At 39.9% G+C, this 21,428-nt stretch overlaps 1 protein-coding gene across 3 annotated transcripts; it reads right to left on the bottom strand.

Annotated features, from left to right (window-relative positions):
- Nucleotides 1-678: 678 nt before the first annotated feature.
- GPALPP1 (GPALPP motifs containing 1) lies at nucleotides 679-21,355 on the bottom strand. Of its 3 annotated transcripts, none has more exons than XR_011697338.1 (9): nucleotides 21,230-21,355; nucleotides 15,039-15,183; nucleotides 13,925-14,023; nucleotides 9,787-9,895; nucleotides 7,587-7,721; nucleotides 7,210-7,374; nucleotides 6,689-6,787; nucleotides 4,277-4,548; nucleotides 679-2,929 (listed from the first exon to the last, which is right to left on the bottom strand). XR_011697338.1 is itself a non-coding variant. In XM_071550866.1 (9 exons), the coding sequence occupies exons 2-9, from the start codon at nucleotides 15,118-15,120 to the stop codon at nucleotides 4,330-4,332; spliced, it is 942 nt and encodes a 313-aa protein (XP_071406967.1). In that variant the 5' UTR covers nucleotides 15,121-15,183; nucleotides 21,230-21,314; the 3' UTR covers nucleotides 679-4,329. The 3 variants fall into 3 exon arrangements, 2 of the variants coding, with proteins under 2 accessions (XP_071406967.1, XP_071406952.1); XM_071550866.1 differs by adding an exon at nucleotides 13,634-13,667 and having other exon boundaries at nucleotides 679-4,548; nucleotides 21,230-21,314; XM_071550851.1 differs by having other exon boundaries at nucleotides 679-4,548.
- Between the last annotated feature and the right edge of the window lie 73 nt (nucleotides 21,356-21,428).

Below are 21,428 nucleotides of genomic sequence, written 5' to 3'. Positions count from 1 at the left end.
CTTATGAGAATGATTTTTGAATGTTTGGAGTAATTATTTGGAAGAAGTCACAGCTGCAGCTGCTCCTGCTGAAATGACAGTCTGTGCTGCTGTCTCCTAGAGACCTTAAGCTCCCACTCTGAAAGAAAGACTGTTTTTTAAAAATAAGCCTTGATTTGCCATGCTGATTCAAAATGGGTATAATTTCAAAGAGCGACTGGGATTTATTACTGTTTTAAAGACCAGCATAAGAAACAGATGAATGGAATCACAAGAAATGAAGGTGGGATGATGAAGAAGGGGCTTTTGCCTGTTGCAGTGATGGTCATTTTGGGAGGACCAAGAAGTGTCTGCTATGAAAAAATCAGCTCTGCACAGGTAATGCCTTAGCCTCCGTGTCACGTTTGGAAAGAACAGAAATGCCACATTTGGGTGAGTTACTGTTGGGGGTCACCACTTCCCATTCATCTGCCAGAGCTGGAGGTATCAGGAAAATGCATTTCACAGGTGCACAACTGGCGGCCGTAACTGCACTCCTATTGCATTGCATTCCTCAGGTAAAAAGACATCATCTTCATTTCTAAGCACATGAAAAAAATCTAAAACTCTTGGCTGAAAGACTCTGCATAACTTGTTGGGGGTTTTTCCTCAGTGTATTAACCACTATACACAATTCATAAGGACAGAAAATCACGTGCATGTGTTTTATTTGAGAATTAGATAATCACACAATTAGAAACTATATGCACTGTATGGAGATAGGATGGCAGAAGTTGAGGATGCATGCACAGAAAGTTTTCACAGATTCTGATTTTTAATGTTTTATTACTCTTAAATAAACACAATTCATAACTGACTGGAGAGAAATAACAGAAAGTTTACATTTCAGAAACAAAACAAGTCCCCAAGCTGAATTAGCCCTGAACTTCTGGAGTCCTCTGGAGCATTTCAAAATGTTCTTTTATCTGGAAAACCCCCTTTCCTAGTGGGCAGAAATATATCAATGCTTCATCTTAATGTTTCTTTCTAGAAGAAAGCAATTTCAACAGTGCCACTTTGCTGCTATCAACATGATGCCAACAAAGCCCTAAATAAAATGTATTGCTATTACTGTTTATTATTTGGCAAATGCAGTACATCTGGAAAAGCCACCAACTGCAACAGCAGAAGTAAAAAATAACTCTCCACAAATAGGTGTTTACATCAGAAGAGCAGAGATACAATACAGTAATATGTAAGTAAAATCCCTAACAAAATTTTCCAGTTCAAACATCATGGTAGCTCAATATATTTTCCTGAAGATACATACAAAGAAATCAGTACATTTTCTTGAAATGTCTTTATTGCTTTTAATTGTTCCTTGGTAACAGCAGACTCAACAAAGGTTGGTTTTTTCTTTTCGTCCTTTTGTATTATTAACAGACAAAGTTCATTAAATTTCCTTTTAAACATCCAATTTATCATATGTCTACCACAAAAGCCTTCTTTTTATTGACTACACTATGAATTACACACCTTTTTAAAATTTCAGAAGACAGGGGACCCTACTCTTGAGCAGAAATTTTCAACATCAGTATTAATAAGGGATGTCTATGCCAGCACAAACCAAAGGCAAGCACTTTAAAATCTAGGCTGGTAGACTTTTCACATCCAGGAAAACCTCTCTGACATTTTTTTTACAAAACAAGGTTTCCTGATATGCCCATGGTCAATATGATGGGATCCACACTGGCACTGCAGAATGGCAATAACATACATTAAATCTGCGTTGGGAACTGGTTACCAGAAATGTTACATAGTAATTATGGTGAGGATTTTCTGTGAAATAGATTCTAGTTTCTCAAATACAATTCTGAAAAATCACCCTCTAACATTTCCACAGAAATGCTTTACAACTTGTCCAAATTGTAGAGGACATCTCATCTTTTCACACAAAAGCTCACAAAGCTTGTAATTCTCTGAGTTACTGCTTGTTCTAATGAGTGTCTGAGGGAATGTCTTGGCATGGGTAAGAGGAGATGACTTGGTGTATTACTGCAATTCAAAGGTTCACTCAATTTACACAAAGTAATGAAAAGCTTAACTTGAACTCTCAACCATTCCACTTTCCCCCATCTCAAATTTATAACACGGATTTCATCAAGTCTTTGAGAGGCTGCCTCAGAGTGGGGAAAAAAAAGATTCAGCAGATGAATGAACACAAGTTCCCAGCTCACATCCAGGCTTCACTAATTAGAACCACATGTCCCTCATACGGAGGTGTAATGTACGGCCGTGAAGGGGCTGCCTGCACTCCTGGTACCTGAGCTCTCCTCTTGAGCAGCACTGCAGAGCCTCCTCTCAAACATATCCTTGGAGAGGGCTGGAGACCATGATGGAGCTGAGGAGGGCAGAGCAAACAGCAGGAAGCCAGCTGGATGGCAAGGTCTGGCCGCCTGCAACATCTGATGACTGGCCCTCAGTTTGGAGGAGGAGGGCCCAAGGAACAAAAATAAAAACAAGACACATAACAACAATAAAATTTTCATACAAGCAGCCCTCATCCCTGCTCTAGACTTGTGCGAACGAGCAAGGACTGCATGATGTGCTCATGAAATAATCTTTTGTCAACTGTGAAGATTAAGCTAGTCACATGATGCTCACTCTGTCATCGCTTTAGTTGTCTAAAAAAATCCCAAACATTTCTAATATTGCTCTTCCAATTAAGAAATCTACATTTGCTCAGAAAGTAGAAACCCAGTGAGGCCTTGCTTGCTGAATTAAAAAAAGCACGAGGCATTGAGAAGTCTGTATTACAGAAGGAAAAATAAGTAGCTCTTGTTTAAATCCTCTTCTCACCTCAAAACAAAAGGCTCAGAAACTGAAAACTGATTAAAGAGCAAACACAATACAAAATCAATTCCTCTTCCTCCTGAAGGTAGCAGATTTCTCAGGCAGCAAAAGAAATTGTCTATTAAAAAAGAAAAGAAAAAGCACTATCTAAATACATTCTACAAAAGTATTCATTTGCAACACTGGAAACTCTCCAAAACTTCTCAGCACATGGAGGCTGTGTCTTGGGTTTATATACACATGCAATAACATAAGACCAAGGTTTTAGCCATTTGTTTCTGGGGATTGTTAGGCCACTGCTCCATTAATATGAACCAACCCAGGCACGATCTACCAGGGTAGCCTTTTTTCAAATTACCCCACGGTATTTAACACTTCCAAACAAGTAACCAGCATCTCACAAAGAAAATTACTTCCATATATAGATACTTTCAAACTCAAAGTCCTCAAAAAGGACCTCGAGCATAATTAGAATCAAAAAGGGTGAAAGTACAAGCATAATTTTGAATCAAATAGGTTGGAAAAGAACTCTGAGATCATCAAGTCCAGCCTTTGACTCACGTCAGCTAGATCATGGCACTAAGTGCCATGTCCACTCGATTCCTGAATATCTCCAGGGTGGGGGCTCCACCACCTCTCTGGGCAGCTGATCAAATGTTTAATAACCCTTTCTACTACTCACACACAGAAGAGGTAAAGAACTAAGCATGAATTTAGGCTTTTGAAAACATCACATTTATTTCCTTTCTGATATAGAAGAGCTGTTCTGTTCTGCTCTGCAAATTAACTGACAAAAGATTAATTTTGATTTTCACACTGTATTTGCTTAAAAAAAGATGGATTTCTGCTGACAAGCCCTACAAATTGAAGCTCAGATTAGATTTTCTCTTCTCCTATACTACCATTTACAACTAAATCTGAAAACCTTGAAGTCTTACTACTTCTGCTACCACTTGCTCTTGCTGGTATAGTACAGAAGTTATAGTGTATACATATAAACCTGTACTTATGTACAGACACAGATACACAGAAATAAAAACACTGGGTAGATGTGAAAGCTGACATTTGAGTTTATACTCCCCAGCAGGAACTCCAATGAAACAATGTTCCACTCACAAGCCTAAACGGGGATTTTTCCATGGCTTTCAGGTCAGGCTCAACAAGACTACCTTAGCATGAAAGGAGAAAAGGCAAAACTGCCAACTGCATTGCAAGATCAAATCTAGAACTCCTTAAAATAAGACTTATTTTAATTAATTATGTATATGCTAACAACAAAAAAAATATACATATCAGAGTTTTACAGTAGCAAATTTACATTACCTTCTTTTATAGCATGACTTTCCCTTACTAAGTTAGTTTTACTAGAGATGATCCTCCCTAACAGCATATTTACAGACAAGAAAAAACAGTTAAACATCAGAATATTTATTTTGCATAAAAATATTTACAGAAAAATACTTACAAAAATTAAGTATGCAAAGTTTAATTGACTTCACTTCAAAAAAAGCTTTTATCTTATAAAAACATATTGCCTTTACTGTGCTCAAATTTAGTATTCAGATCTCTGGATTTTCTTATGAGAGCTTTCTTCTGTGCTTCATCAAATCGATTGACTTTGAGATCCTGGTCTCGATCAAAAGGCCTTCTTTCTTGGGCTTTGGTCTTTTCTTCAGAGGCTTTGGTCTTCAGCTTTTTCTGATGTATGTCCATGAGAGATTCTGACCTCTTTGACTCCTACAAAAAGTGAGAAGAAAGAGGAAATACAGTATATCAACAACATACAGAAAAATGGAATGTAAAGATTGAAGGTAGAAAGGCTAAAAATCCCAGGAAAACAAGACAGCTTAGTAACTGGATATAGAATGATAAATTTAGCACACATGGAGCAGATAATATGAGCAGTCTTGTCTAGGCTGAGTAACATACTAATAATTCACTGATGTTGGATACCCATAATGTTGTTCAATCTCCACAGCCAATAGAGATACATATAAAAAAAGTGCTAAAGAAATATAAAAGTTCTCTGCCATTAGTAGCACAGACAAACGAAGACAACAAGAGAAATACCTCAAAGTACAGGCCTAGTTTCTTATACACATCCCCTAAGCGCCTGGTTTTGGTCACCACTAGCAGCAAGAACAAGCTAGAGCCTTCCGCTCTTACTTTCATGCACTGTGGTGGTTTTTTTAATTTGTGCTCCTAACTTTGAATCATCTGTTGAAAGCCCACAGGACAAAGTCACAGGCTTGGGCTACAGCATGTGTTTTGCCAAGCCAAGGACTTAAGTTCCATTTCTTAAAGAGCAGGATCCAGCCCAAATATGACATAAAACTTTTGCTGATTTCACATAGAAGCAGGATTAGTTCTCACAAGACCATGTGGCCCCTCCTTTACTCAGATACAGTGCATCTGTGTATACAAACCGATTCTCAAGTGCAAAAGATGAGCAGCTCTTTTTTCATGATTTTTTATTCCAAAAGGTTCATTTTCCTTCACTTTCTGTGCAAACAATAGCTTAATCACATATACAAACAATGGTTCATACATGACATAAGAAATGATTCTCATGGAAAAGAGAAAAGGGACAATATTTATTCATGGTATAACTGTGTCAGTATTAATAGAATTGCACCAGAGAATATATGTAGCATCAGAACTGAGTGAATAAACTACAAGAAATTATTCTAAGAATGAAGCTCATGTTCTAGGAAAGTATCCTTAGTAAATGTCAGTGGAGAGAGAAATAGGAAAGAACAGAGGAAAAAACTTTAAAAGAAAAAACCCACAACCAACCACCTCAAAATCAGAAAAGAGTTGATTTTAAAAAAACAAAACCAAAACCCAACAAAACATCCAAGAAGCACTGCTCTTAAAAAAGATGCCTTCATATTTTTTGGAGAGAATTTCATTAACATTAGAGACAGTAAAGGCCTATATATGTTTTGTTCTGGCAATGGTAGAGAGAAAAATGCAGGTTTTGCACAAAAATTCATAGTGACCATAGAAACAGACAATAAAGAAGAAAATTAAGACAGAATGCTAATAGCTCTGGATTTGCAAGTCTCTACATCAAGAGGGACAGATGATTTAATGAACTACAAATAAATTATTAGAAGTGCCAGATAAACATAATTCATGTAAAATAAACCAAGGCTGTGATTCTCAAGTTAATTATACTCTCAAGAGACCAGACTGCCTTCCATAAGAGTTCAGGCCATGCATCAGGGAAGAATTGTAACTAACAGCTGTAAGGCAGGCAAGAGTCCATACACTCCAGTGGACAGGACTGACAGACAGAAAAGTGAGAGGCAATGGAGTTCAGATTTCTAGGAATCAACATCTGTCTGTGAAAATTATCTGCTCCTGTAGAGATTGAGGAAAACTACATGTAATGAAGTTGCTGCAATGAGCAGTTAATGTAATTAATGACATAGTGTAATTACGCATTAATCTGCTTGGCCCATCAAACCTCTTTTAGGTTAATGTAGATTTTGTCCTAAAAATTAAATCTCTACTATTATTTTATTCTTGGGATGCCAGTAAATCAGTGAAGCAAGCTAATATTTAAATTAAGGTTGCCTACTCCCTGCAACTATGTCCTGACACGAGGATAATTTAAGGAAAGCACCATCTAAAATTGAGACAATATATACAAATCCAAATTATGTCACTTTGGAGAGGACCCAGTTCTGCTCTTGTTGAAGTCAATGGCAAATGTTCTAGTGACTTAAAACAGCAGTAGGTTTGGGCACTAAAGGGAAAACTGTAGTGGCATCACCATGGGAACCTGCAGCACTAGAAACAAGAATCAGAAGAAAAGAGTGAAGAACTAAAGGCAATACAGGAAGAGGAAATATTTTGCCATTACACTTACATTGTATGAAGTCACCTGCTCAATAAGCCTCTTGTCTCTCCCAGATAACACCATTTCTTCATTATCCTTACTGGCTGACTTTTTTGTCTCTTCTCTTTCCTGATGAGTAGAAGCAAATCACACAATATAGTAATCAGAATGTCTGTCAGAATGTCTGAAGTAAAAAGCAGGGAAATCTGTATCTACTTTAATTACATCTGAAAAGTAGAGGCCACAATAGAGGCCACCAGGTATTTTTTGCTCAGTTTGACAGAAGAAACTGGACAGGCTAACTGGAAATCCAGTGAGTTGACACAGGGTATCTGACTCTCGTAAAAGGGAGCAGGATACGTGAGAGTGATACTTAATACTATTATTTCATTGCCTTTATGTTTAAGCCTGAGTTAATACATTTTGATAACAAAATAAAATCTGGGGCAAAAAATTTCATTTAGCAGCTCAGGGTATGTTTACTTTGTTTTCACAGAACATAAACAACATACATACTGCCTGCGGGTGTATATGAATGAATAAATGCTCACCTTGGCCTTTCTCTCTCTGTCAGCTGGAGTATCTGTCCAAACAGATCTATCGCCTGATTTGTCATCAGCTCGTCTCTTGAATGTTCTGGGGCCAAATCCAAAACTTTTCAACTCAGGTGGAAGCTCTGTCATCCATGATTCCCTGGTAACCTGCTTGGGTTCATCCTTTGCAAAAGAAATAGAGGCAGGGGAAAAGTAAAATAGCATAATCAAAAATTAGTCTGAATCTCTTAACTTCTGGCAGAAATCATGGATTTTTCTTTGTGTTAACAACTGCAAATACTTAGCATCCCAAGCAGAACTGCAACTAGGTTCATAAAGAAATAGACAAATTCAATCCAGCAACAAAATATTAGAAATTAAGAAATCCAACTTACACTGTCTGCTGAAGTAAGTTTTTCTTTCATTCTCTGAGCTCTGCGTTCAAATTCTTCAGTCACACCAGACTCCACTGGTCCTTTTGCAGGCATTGGGCCTATAAGATTGTCTTCTTCCTCGCTACTATCTGTCACCTTCCAAAAACAAAACACTTCTCTCAACCATAGTGCTAAGAGGATCAAGAAACACTTCAGCTTTACAAGATTATAATTATTTTGTCTAGAACATATAAACCTCATGCAATGCATCTCCCAGACAACAAAAATCTAGATTAAAACTCCAGATTTTAGACCTATTCTGGCCCTTCAACATGTTGCATGCTTAGTCTCATCATCACTAGCAATATAATAAGGATCACAATTTCCCACAGCAAGAACTGCCTCAAGCTTAGATTCTGTAAGGATGATAGAAAGATTAACATGCAAGGTAGTGTAACAGTGGCATGCATGGTACAACACCCCCTGGTGTACAGCATCTGCCAATCTAACCTCTTGGTTCTGTCATTGACTTCTCTGATCCCTTCCAGATCCCTTCCAAAAGAATTTCTTCACTGGAAGGGTTGTCAGAAATTGGAATGGGCTGCCTAAGGAGGTAGTGGAGTTACCATTCCTGAAAGTATTTAAGAAACAACTGGATGTGGCACTCAGCTGACAAGGTGGTGATGAGTCAAAGGTTGGACTCAACAATCTTGGAAGTCTTTTCCAATCAAAATGATTCTTTAATTCTGGCATTGCATTCTAAGCAATTCTTTGGAGAAGGGCTCAAAAAACTAAGTTTGTAAAGGACTAGATGTTAGTAAGAATCTTTGCAGTTGCCAGGGGTTGTACAGAAAGCTTAGAGGGCCCTCCCTACAAGTTCAAACAGTATAGATGTGGATGGAGGCAAAACTAGACCAGACTAGAAAATGGTGATGCCACAGGGCCCTGGAAGCAAAGCTCAGGTGCCCATATCTACAAAAGGGCAAAGGTTTAGCTACAGTCTCAATGTGGGTGATAAGGCAACATGAGTACACACGACAAGACTGTGTAGTCAGGAAGCACAAAGCATCACACGAGAATACATAATGTGGTGATTCATTATATTCACCAATGGAAAGTGAAGAGTCAGCATGAAATAAGCTGCCTCTAAAGATGTACTAAAATACAAAATAATTAAGTAAATTAAATCAAAATAAACAAAAAATTACTCATATTCAAAAATTTTAAAAAGAGTATTATTACAAAGAGGTAAAAAAAGATAATTATTTAGGAAAAGAAAAAAGGTGAGTTCTGTAATAGCTGTAAAAAAGCCGATGCTAGAAGATATATTTATGAGAAAAGGGACTTTTTTGTTTGCAAAATATATAAGCAGACCAGTTTTGACATTCCTGCCTCAAGAGATTTGTCACTGTGATAAATTGCTTAATTGTTATTTGGAGTTATAAGATGATGAATATCTCAGAAATGTCAGATAATCATTCTTCATGATGGATCACAACAACACTCGCTGTAGGCGGTTGGAGAATTATATGCTTTGCAACCACTAACCAAAAAAGTCAAGTTTCAGAGCAGCCTTGGCATCCTTTCTTCCTAGCATCTCCCACAGTGTCTGGGAGTTAAATGCAAAAATATAAGTATTTAAAAAATAAACAGAACAACCATTAATTCTCACAAGGAATTAATATTCAGTTTATCATAGCATGGGAGAGATTCAGTTGTCAAAGCAGTAGTATCCAGCACCATTTTTGGTGTCCTAGGGTATCCTGCCTGGCTTAAGCTCCCAAATCAGCAAAGGAGTTAAAGCTGGAACTACAGGCAAATATTTTCATTCTAACAGGTTTCATTACTTCTTTAGTGCCTTTAAAAATCTGAACTTTGACAAGATGTTCACTTGTTAAGGATGGCACAACAAAATAAATAATGGAAAAATGTTAGGAAGAATCACTGTGGCTACAGCTTACGATGCCTGGATCATTCATGTTCAGTGAGTGCACCATCCATCTAACAGCAAGAGCCAAACAAACCAGGCCAGTCTCTTTGTTTTTTTTTAGGCTTATTTATGCTTCAGTATTTGACTCAGGCAAAAATATGCCAGACACTTCCTGGTCCAAAATTAAACTGTCATCCTGAGAAGCATGTCTGGTAGTCTTTTTCAAGCTGCAATTTGTTTATCCATTTCAGATACTATGTACTAAACCAAAAGGCTTCTGTTTTCACAAACCTGGGGACAGCATTCTGATGAAACAGACGGTCCTATGAAACATCTGCTACTCTTGGTGTCCTCTGATGGTTTCCTAAAGCCAGGTGGTAGTGCAGGACCTATAATGGGCCTTGAAGGGAAAAAAAAATACATCTTGATTTATCTCGATTTTCAGCTGAGGGGGAAAATGTAGCAGATTAATATAAAAATAAAAACCAAATATTGATGCAAAGTGTGACTCTCCCGCCTCCCCATGCCAAGTGTGCTCCCTACACACACACCATAGAAATAACTGGGTAAAAGTGTCTCCACTTTTAAGGAGGACCTGTGCAGACAGGTGGGATGCAAAAAAAACAAAAACAAAAACAAAAACCACAAACAAACAAAAAACCCCACCCGAACCAGGAAAGTTGCAGCCTGTAGTTTTGATTCCAGGTAACTTCACTGGTTTGTTTTTATGCAGCAGACTGCAAACAATCTAATTCAGTTGTCTCCACAAGCACAGGAATGTGAGAATCTTTTTTCAATGGTGAAAACAATTCAAGCAATATTACAAACTGTCCTTGCAGTATTGAAACTCTTTTGCAAGTGAGTTTCTTTTAATAATCTGCCATGATATTCTTTAAAGCTAATAAAAAGTAATTAAAAACCCAAACACTTCAGGTGAAGATACTGTCACCTGAAGAAATATCCAGGTGACAGTATCCTCACAAAGTATCAGCAAAGACTTTGTTTACTATGATCTTCAGTTCTGAGTTTCAAGGTGATTACGTTGAATTTGCTAATTACAGTTTTCTACTAGATCCCACATAATCTAATCAGTACAGCCCTGCTGTACTGATATTACTGTCAGGATTTAAAGGGGGGAAATAAAAACCAGAAAGTCTTGCTGAAGAGCCAGCTACAGATACACAAGTATGAGCAATAAATATGAGCTCAGGCCAGGACAAGGGCACTGGTGAGGGTTCAAACCCGGGCAAGAAGTCTGGATTAAATATGAAGTTCCACCCCCACCTAGCTGCTGCAATTTTATCTTCCTCCCTTCCTTTCTAACTTCTTTCTTGTTAAAACCATGTTTTAAATTCCCAATAAAAATTAAAGAGATTGAATTTAAACCAATACCGATACAGCCAAGATATGAGTACCTCTATTTTTGCATGAAGAGACAGTTAAACCAAACTATTAAAAAAGCTCTCTACTAAAATATATTTGAGTATCTATGTTGTAGACTGTATCTGTGCAACCTATGAAAAAGAACCAATCTCATATGCTCTGCCTTGATTCTGTTACAGCTCAAATACTCTTCCAAGCACTAGAAAAACGGTTCCTGTATTCATCCTTCCTACAGTTTCCATTTCTTACACTGTTTTTTCCCCACATGAATAAGCTTGTGCCTTGGGTATTTTCCTCATCACACAGCTGACATGATTCTTGACAGCTTCCTGGATGTCCAAAGGGTATTTGAAGAGGTGAAGTGAATCTAATGTATGTATGGCAAGACTTCGCGAATGCAGATTTGGGCAGGGCTCTCCCCACGTGGGTGTGCCCTTCCAGCCTGCACAGGGGATTTTTTAGGTGAGGCACAGCGTGCCCAGAACTGGCCCCACCGTTTAAGTCCCGAGGTCCATCTGCCATGGCCGAGCGAGCTTGGACAGTGACAGTGAAATCCTCGGGACTGTCACAGCACCCGGTACTAACCGGGGCTGACCCTGCTGAGCATCCGAGATGTGACGGGATGGGATGGCAGGGAGGCATTGAACTGCCAGGGGATGGTCCTACTGAGACTCGAACTCAGGTCCTTGGGATTCAGAGTCCAGAGTGCTCTCCTTTACACCACGGGACCACCCGAAGTGAACCTAATAAAACACTGTTAAACACATTTTACTGCTGTTGGCAACTTCAGTACCTCTCTATAGATATATGTTCAAAACACCCCCCAAATTTATGATGGACTAAGCTTGAATTTAAGGAATATTGCATTTCATATGCGGCAAAGAACATCCTCTGGTTGTTGGACTTGGGAGTCCTTGCTAATGCATGCTGCTAGATGGGCATTTCAGCATTTTTCTCATGTATAACATAAAAGTTTTTTAAAATAACCTTCGCTCTGTACCTTGACGTGTGAACACTTCAGAAATATTTATGAGTGCTGCACTTCATCTAACACTGATAAACAGTAATGTAATTGCCAAAGTTGAAGGAAATCTTTTCACATACATGTTTTATGCTGGAATGATTCAAACCACTTTCAACAAGGTGCAAATTGCCCTGTGAGCTGCCCCTATCACTAAAAACGTTGCTCCGACAAGTCTGGAAAAGATGTAAGAGAACAAAAGCTTTTCTAAGAGAACAGTATGTCACACAAAACCAATAAAACAGTATGTCCACACAGGGAAACAAACAGCCTGCATTTGTTTCAATTATTCATGGCTCGGTTGTCAGCTGTCAATCTGCTCAAGGCCAAGGGCAATGCAGCAGGGACACAGCCAGCAGCGCTGTGTCTCTGCCCTGCATGGCTCACACGCCTCAGTGTGTCAGCACAACCAGACTCCCAGGTGTATGGGGGTGGAAGGCAGACAAGGCTCTTCCCACACATCACACCTTTCCCACCTATTCAGGGAATCAGGGTGGGTGCAAAACAGCTCTGCTCAGTCTGATTTCTCAGTGTGTACTCGGAGCAGTTGTATGGTTAGGTAGAAAAAAACATAGTAAGTGCCTTCTGCTGCTTTAATTTCTCTGGTCATAGACACAGAGCAGACTCTTCTCTCAATGTAACTGCAAGTTATCCGGCATTCTGGAAATCAAATAAGTAGAAATACAAGTTGGGCCAACATACAAAAGACAGAGATTATATAATGGGCATCCCCCTGTATTAGGGCTCAATTCTCTAACCTGTACAAGTGGCGTCTTTTCTTCCTCTTTTCCATTTTACCACATGAGTACTCATGTCAAAACTCAAAAAAGAGAGAAGGCTACCTCTGCTGATATTAAAAATCACAGGCACTTATTTGCTTTATTAGAAATAACATTTTTAGTGACCTCTTAAATTTTATAATTAAAATGACACATTGTGCATATGGAACACAAGGAAAATAATAATTATTCTTGGACCATCAGAGCACCAAACAAGCCCACTGAGCCTGATACCCACGCCTACAAAAGGGTTTGTTGATTACAGAAAAGTATAACCAAACACATATGAAGAAGATAATTAGTTAACCTTAGTTACATAAATTCTTGTTTTCCTAACTGCTGCCAAGCATCATAAAAACTTAACAAAACTAAAAAAACATTTAACTTTGAAATTTCCTTTGAGATGGTATGCTACATACACAACTCAACAATAAACTGAGTCACTTTCCTAAAACTGAAAGCTCATCCCTGACAAGCAGGTATTGCTTTATTTTATCTACCAGCTCCCTACCGCTCTGAGGAAGGTAACAGTGATCAAGAGACTCTTGTACTTTCCAGCAGTAAGCATCCCTTTGGAAGCACCAATTTCACTATGGATTACAATTTCAAGTTATAGAAGGAAGTGCACAGATTGATGTAATAAAAGGCTGTGTGACATGGTTGAGTTCTGCATAGAAAAATCCATAGATAGGTTTTTTGGGAAGTATTTTATAATTGTGTGCAAGCTTCCTGATAGAAACCATAAATAATGCTTATTTGCTTTGACCTGACAGCTTCTTTTCTAGAAACCTATGCTGTACAGCATAATTTTGTACCTGGAGAGACATAATCAACAATCCTTGATGCCTTAACAAATGACAATTCTAATAATCTGCTTTGTGTTGCATCACACAAAAGCTAACTGCCCTACACCCTCGCAGACAAGAAGGAACTACAGAGCTATGGGCCCTCATACCTGTAATTTGCTTCTTTCTGCACTGATCTGACACCTATCAAAAGAAATGAAAGAAATGTGACATTCAAAATACATCTGAGACAATTCTCATTTGTTCTTTCTCCAGCCTTCCAGCTTTAGGAAGGCTGTGCGCTCTGTTTCAAGGGAATGCAGCTCCTGTTCTCAGAACACAGAGGAAGAATTAGTTCTAATCATCTGAATCTGAATTGAAGAGTTCTTTAATAGTGACACAAAATATTTTATCTAAAATAATTGTGTTTTAAGGAAAAGAATCTAATTCCATTTTAATACCTCTCTGGAGAATCATCCTGTTTTTTAAATCCAGGAGGAAGAGCTGGCCCAAAAAAGCCATCATCGTCATCATCATCTTCATGAATTCTTTTTGGCTTTCTGCAAATACAAATTTCACTTAATAATTACCTCGACATGCATAGCAATTATCTACACTTTAAAAAGAAAAAAAATACATAAAATTATTTCTGATGTTCTTATGTACTAAATAACCTGCTGTTACCAAGGAAACAGTGTAAAAGGATCCAAAATAATTTGAAGCAATTAAAAAATTGGAAGAATAAGCTTCACTCCCAAAATGCTCTACCATTTAAAAAAAAATAAAAAACCCAACCCCCCAAACATTAAGAATGCTTTTCCTACAGAAAAAAAGAGTAGGACCATGTTGGAACACCATTTTCTAGTCACAAAGTAACTTCAAACTCAGCACACTTCTTTCTCCATTTTTATATTTATACACTGTCTCCATTTTGAGTAGTGCTTTTCCCCGTTCAATTCTAATTAACTGAAAACTACTGAATAAGAAAATAAGAAAAAAGTGAGTAGTAAGTATTCTAACACTCATTAAGATGGCATAACGACCTTCAAGTCTCTTACACAATGCCTAGAACAAACACACAAATTCTTAACAAAGCAATTGTAAGTAATCCACCCACCAAACAAGAGCGTGCAGACTCCTGTTACTTGCTAAACATTTCAGGGTTTTTTTCCACTGGAGTTGACTTAATTGAATGCATGAATTCATGCTCATAAATGGTTCTTACAGCCTCTCAATGACAGCTAGTATACCAAAACCAGGGCAAAACTCAAGTACCAAACACATACATGATAAGTGGGGTCTGTCATTAGCATAAACTTGTGAAATTGCAGAACTAAAATAAAACATACAGAGATCTGATTGCCCCAAATAACTTAATCCCACCACAGGGTATCAAACAGGTCAGCTGAACATTCTTGACCACAAAGAAGAAGCAGAACATGTCATCAAAACTTTTATACAGATACAGGCTTGACCTTTTTTTTAATACTAGATTGTCCTTTTCTCATAAATTAGAAAGACACATTTAATTTGCAATACAATGTAAACCTACACATAACCTGAGAACATACTCACTTGGATGCTGGATCCCCTTCTGTCTCCTCATCAGAATCTCTGTTTGTGTCTCTGGGTAGAGGAAAAGATTCTGAGTCATCATCACTGTCAGGAGTTTCTGAGCTACAGCTGCTTTTGTAGCCTGGAGGCAGTGCTGGTCCTGCAACTGAACATCCAGAGTTATTATTTAGGATCATAAAATCAAAGAATGGTTTGGATTGGGAGGGACTCTAAGGATCATCTAGTTCCAATTCCCCTGCCATGGGCAGGGAACCTTCTACTAGACCAGGTTTAATAAGGATACTTATGAAACATTTCAAATTAGTAGGATCTATCATGGCATTCCCAAAACACATATTTACCTGGAATTAAGTTTATTCTATCACTGCTCTGTCTAGCATTTAGAGAAGATATAAAAAAAACTTCTAGAAGTTACTTTGTTCAGCACCATATTTCAATAAACAACTTGCTCTTAGTACATGAGTAATCAATTGCTACATGAGTGTCTTCTGGAACAGGACTAGGAAGCCCTGTTTCATGTAACAATGATTTACAATGTGTATGGTATAAATCAGTATATTTAAAAGAAACTATCACCTTAATAAAGCATTTGAAGCTTACTAGTAAAGAAATACATCATTTGTGCATCTACAGCGTGGAAGACCACAGAGTATTAAATGTGAGCATTGCAATCACAAAGTGTTAAATGAATTGCCAGCCTGCTTTAGGAACGGTTTAACCATTAAGGTTACTCCCAGTTCACCTAAGCGTGAACAGCAGGCACTGACTTAGGTACTCTGCTGAAAAAGGGATGATTTTGGCATTGAAACAATGAATTCTTCAAAGAATCACTGCTATCAGAAGGCCAGGGCAGTCGACGGAGCTCTCATGCTCTGGTCAACCCTTCACCCTCTGGAGCAGTGACAAGGGGGAATATCTCAGCAAAGGAAAAATTCAGACACTAACACTGCTAACAGGCCTGAGCTGTTTCTGCCGCTGTCCCTGCCAGCAGACACTGATCTTTACAGATTAATTTGGATATAGTATCATGTACATTGGTCCAGAAGTAGCTTAACCATTGATCCTAATAGGAAATGTCCCCCAAATAAGACACTTAACAGGGATACCCTCACAGGCTCAATCAATAACAAGCCAGCTGGAGTAAGCAAAGACCAGCAATGGTCCCAAGATAAGAGGCCTTCCCAGATCCAGGGCAACATATGCAGGACCAGCACCCATTTACAGAAACACAGTATGAACAGCCTACTGATGATTTAGCATCCTGAGGCACAGACACCATTCCTCCTTTTAATATTTCCAGCACTAGGTACAAGACTGACAGGACAGAAAGGTGTTCTGGTGAGGAAAAGGCATTGTCCACTTTATGAATAATCAAAGGTTAGATGAAAAGATGAATGGTACCAGAAAATTGCATCTCCAGTTAAAGAACTACACTTTTTTTGTAGTGCAAAATACAAAACCTGATACAGATTACAGTTCCATTGTTAGCTGACAAAGGCCAGGCAGAAATCGAATCCTTCAAGTGAGCTTAATAAAGCTTTTGCTCATCTTTAGCACAAGACACAGAACAAGCACAGTCTACCCGTTATAAAGCATCCAGAAAGATCTGCCACTTCTTTGTTTTCTGTTTTAATGCAAAAGACTTTTAACTGGGACACAGAAATCCATTTCAGTACTAAGAAGAAAAAAAATCCCCATCAAACTGCCCCCCACCCCCCAAAAAATCCAAACAACACAACACTCCAGCCTATAAAGGTAAAATAAGCTCAAAATGAGAGGGAAACAACAGATGAATGCTAAATAGGAATAAAAACTGATATCACGAAGTATTCTTTTTTGGTATGAGAAGAAAAGCACCACTAGATAAAAAGCACTTAAAAGCCAGACAAAACCTGCATAGGATCTTTCTCCAGCTGCCTGGTGCTCTGACACCATGCAAGCAGACTTCAGTTGCTCTGAATGCAGACAGGTAAGACAAAGAACTTGGAGTGAAAGGAACAAACTCAGATGCAGTTTGATGAGTCTGATACTACAGAGAAAGAGAGAAATTGGGAACAGCTTTGCGAGCTGGAAAAAACCAGTAAAACCAAACTATTTATGGAGGGAGACTGGTCCCACCAACACATTGTCCAACATCAGGGCTAACACAACATACTTTCACCCCAATTCCTCTCTGTTATGTTGGCAAAACAGTTTGCATGGGCTATGCAATAAACTGCATCAGGGAACTTGAGAGGTGTAACAATAACACTGCAAACCCCAGCACTCCCCTGAAAGAACTATTTGTTCATGGAATTGCAACCTAAAAGGACAACCAGGAACAAAATAGAGACAGGGACTGATTAATGAAGGGCGTTTAAAGCCTGAGGAGGAAGTCATTGGATGCAGTGAAAAGAAATGGAGAAGAAAGAAACTTGTGATTAAAAATTAATATGGTCATTGTACTGACTGAGACTAACAATCAGCACAGACAAGGATATAGCTATGGATCAAGGTGGTTTGGGGAGCCACAGGGAAGAGTAGAAAGGTAGGAATGGGAATTGGTAAGCATAGATTTGGAAGCAAAGAAAAGGGTGAGGAGGGAGGTCAAGATCTAATCAGAAATTTGTGAATTAAATACACCAAAAGCCAGAGAAAAGTGGAAAACTACAGATGAAAGGAGGAACAGAGGAGACCTCAGTGTCAGGAAACTGAAACCAGTGAGGTGAGCAAGATAAAAGGATGTAGCAATGGTAGAACAATAGAAAAGTGACAAAGTAACCAGAGCTGGGAACAATTTGGAGCAGAACAATAGAATAAAAAAAGTATGAGAAGAAAATTTTGGGGATAGAGGAGAGAAACAGAAGCAAGTCACACTTAAGTGAATGTTTCAGGGCTGCTATAAGTGGCCATCCTACTAATGTTGCTCTGACTTGCCTTCTCCAATGAGCTGGCTCTGATCACTCTGCCTGAAAATTAAATCAATTTAATTTAGAAACCAAATTAAAAACTACTTTTTGTTCTGTTTTGCTAGGTTAATTTCTTCTCTATTTAAGGATTTTAAGCAAGCTACCACACCATCAGGCATGCACAGGGAAGCCCTCAAGGACAGACAGGGCCTTTCACCTTCACCCATAATGGTAGATCAACTCAGTCATATCACATCAACACATCAGTATTGTAACAAATGGGGCTTCAATGCTGAAATAGACAAAACTCCTTTCTGCATTTCTGGTTATTTATAGCTATTCCCTAGCATTTCTCTCCTGCTGGTACAAGGACAATGCAGCAGCAGGGACAAACAGACCAAAGGAATTATGATTCTTCCAGCAGGAGCACAATTAGGCCACCTTCAAAGCACCACCGTGAGGTGAAGAATCAGAAGATGAGTGTGTCTCATGGGTTGGACAGCAACAAGCTGAAGAAAGCAAAGTATTTACCAGGGGTGAGCTTTTGGATCTGTCCAACCCCATTTGCTCCCATCCTCTTCCTGACTGAGGGTCACAGAATATTAGTAGCATCACTTTTCTGACAGCAGTGATTGTTGGGTCTCGGAGTATGTTTCCCCACACATACACTCGCCCTCTCCCTTTTTGTCTGTCTCTGATGGGCAATAGGGTTTATCCCTAAGAACACCAAGTGAATATTGCAGGAGAAAGTGTCTGGATGCAGAAGTGGAGGGGGAAGCGCAGGGCTCAAGGGGGAGCTGCAATATTTGCTACTGACTGTGTACACATCAGCCTGCATAAGGGTATAAAATGCTGCTGGAGACTGGACCAACTGGTCTCCCTAGGTTGCAGACAGCTTCCAGGTGGATCACCCTCAGCAGGGATGCCTGCAGGGTACATGCAGCCCAAAGACAAGGAATTTTTTGGATGAGTGAGTGTAGTAAGCACTAAGATTCAGTGAAGTATGGAGATAAAATCCTAAAGTAACTATACAAGTGTTTTGTAATTATGACTTCTGCATGGCCAAAGACTGTAAAATCGTATGTTTCTAGTCAAACTTGCTTATAAGCCTTTAGACATCAAGTTTGGCCATATCTGAGACTATGTGGACCCAGCTGCACTTAGACTTCTCTTGCAAAGCTTAGAAGGCACAGGGGTCTCACAGAAGTTCATGACTCACAGGAGGGACTACAATCTAATTATACAATAATCGATTGTAATAGACTATAGAGTTGCTATTTAAATACTGCACTGGCAATATTTACATACTGTACTAGTAATAGACATAATAACTGTGTCCTACTTCTTGCACCTGGCTGAGAGCCTTATATCCACTACGCTGCCAGAGACTGCTCAAAGTCATACTTTGTAGCTGTTGGGAGCCAGAAACTATGAAATTAGAATAAAAAAAAAGTATCCTTAACGAAAAGTAACAAGCAACTCAAATATCAGTGAGTCCACAAGGAAAGAAATAGTATAGAAAAAGATGTTCAGCTATAAAAGGTGAAGCATCTCTTAGAACGAGACAACCCACAGAGAAATTGTTACAGAATAACTTCTACGCCCATTTGACTCAAGACTCAGCAAGTGTTACAGCGCAAAAGATGCTTGTAGCAACCTCACCATATGATTTTTGTCACTCCAGGTGCAGGGCTCCAGCTGGAGCTATAGTTCTGTACAGCAGAGTGTCTTATGCTAAAGTACTTGCTCTCCCGTCCTCCTCTGCACTACAGCAGTATGCCTTGTGGTGAGCAGATACACTGAGTTGTTTAGAGAAGCTCTTGTAAATCAGCACAAGTTTGTAAAAGTTGGAAAAATAAATAAACAACCTCCCAGTAGTTGGGGTTTGGTGGCTTGGGCTTTTGCATTTGTTTTTGTTTTTAAAGCAAATAAATTCCTTCACCCACTTCACAGAGAGATCTCCAAGCCGATCTGCCAGTGCTACTGTAATACTACGGAACTGGCGTACACTGGGACAAAAACTAGGCTGGGTAACCTAGACTAAATACTGCCAAATACTGCCAAAACACTCAGTGTCAGAAAACCATCATAAATCTAATGATAAGTTTAACTTGTTTTGTGGATTCATATGTGATACAGATACTTGCAACATGCATCAGTATGTTGATAGGAAGTGAATTAGCCAACAACACAGATATGAACTGGAAAGGCTGCATCAGGTCAAACAAGTGTAATCAGGGCTGCTGCACAAAGCCAAACTACAGATATGAAGCTTGATGCTGCCATGGTGTCAGCTAATGCAGCATCTTTGCTTCTTCTTCCTATTGCTCCCTCTTCTGGATTAAAAAATTAGGAGTGCAGAGGAGCACAGCAAACCTTTTCCATGGAAGCTCCTTTCCTCCTTCCTTTGGAATGACAATGATCGCTGACACAGTGCCAGAAATTGAATATGTATACCAGTGACCTGACGCTGGATTAAAGCCAGAGGCTGCTAACTAGCTCCCAAGTGCTGCTTCCAGAGATATTACTGACAGGAAGCATTCAAATGTTTAAGGGGGGGAAACCGAGCTCCACTTCGGAAGAGCCCGCCTGGCAGTCGGCTGGTCTCAGAGGGATCCCACTTCTGACGTGACTGCTCCCGGCACTAGAGACCCTGGCAGAGCAGGCACCACAGCCTCACTGGCTGCAGGTCTGCTCTGCATCCCGAGGCACGCTGCCAGGAAAACCAGTTTGATGAAGTGGTTTGGTTTGACAAAAGCCCAACCTCTGCCTCACCCTCCTGCCCACTAACTTCGCACTTGGAGCTACTAAAAAACACAGGCTTCAAATCCTACGTGAGACTTCAGAAAGAAAAAATAAAGGACTCTACACAGTATTTTCCTAAAACAAGTTTTAGAGCGTTTCATATCTGTAGTATCCCATAACACAAGGCTTTTTTTTTTTCCTGAAAAAGTCACCGCAATAACCCCCGTCAATTACAGCTCCATCCAGGTGCCGCAGGGGTGCAGCCCGCGTGGTGGAACACTGGCTGTGGGTTCCCGTCACTTCCACCGCGGAGCATCCCGCGCTGGGAAACGCGGGCTGGGAGCCCCCGTATTCCAAGCTGGGAAACGCGGGGTGGGAGCCCCCGTATTCCAAGCTGGGAAACGCGGGGTGGGAGCCCCCGTTATCCCATCCCTGGCGCATCCCATGCTGGGAAACACGGGCTGGGAGCCCCGCTATCCCACCCCCGACGCATCCCGCACTGGGGAACATGGGCTGGCAGTACCGCTACCCCACCCTCAGTACACCCTTTGCCCTCACCCTGGCTGAAGTCCTCGCCCGGGTCGGCTTCGGCGCGGTGCGGGAAGCCGGGCGGCAGCGTGGGGCCGATAAGCTGGCGGGCCATGGCACAGCCCAACCCTCCTCCCCCGACCCGTCCCGCTCCGCTTCCCCGTCCCCGCCCCTCCGGCGCTTACGGATGATGCACTCCCGCGCAGCCAGCAGGACTCACCTCCGTCAG

Source organism: Pithys albifrons, chromosome 1, assembly GCF_047495875.1.
Source record: "Pithys albifrons albifrons isolate INPA30051 chromosome 1, PitAlb_v1, whole genome shotgun sequence".
Taxonomy (NCBI): Eukaryota; Metazoa; Chordata; class Aves; order Passeriformes; family Thamnophilidae; genus Pithys; species Pithys albifrons.
Note: the sequence above shows the minus strand (reverse complement) of the source record. Positions and strands in the feature narration are given on the sequence as shown.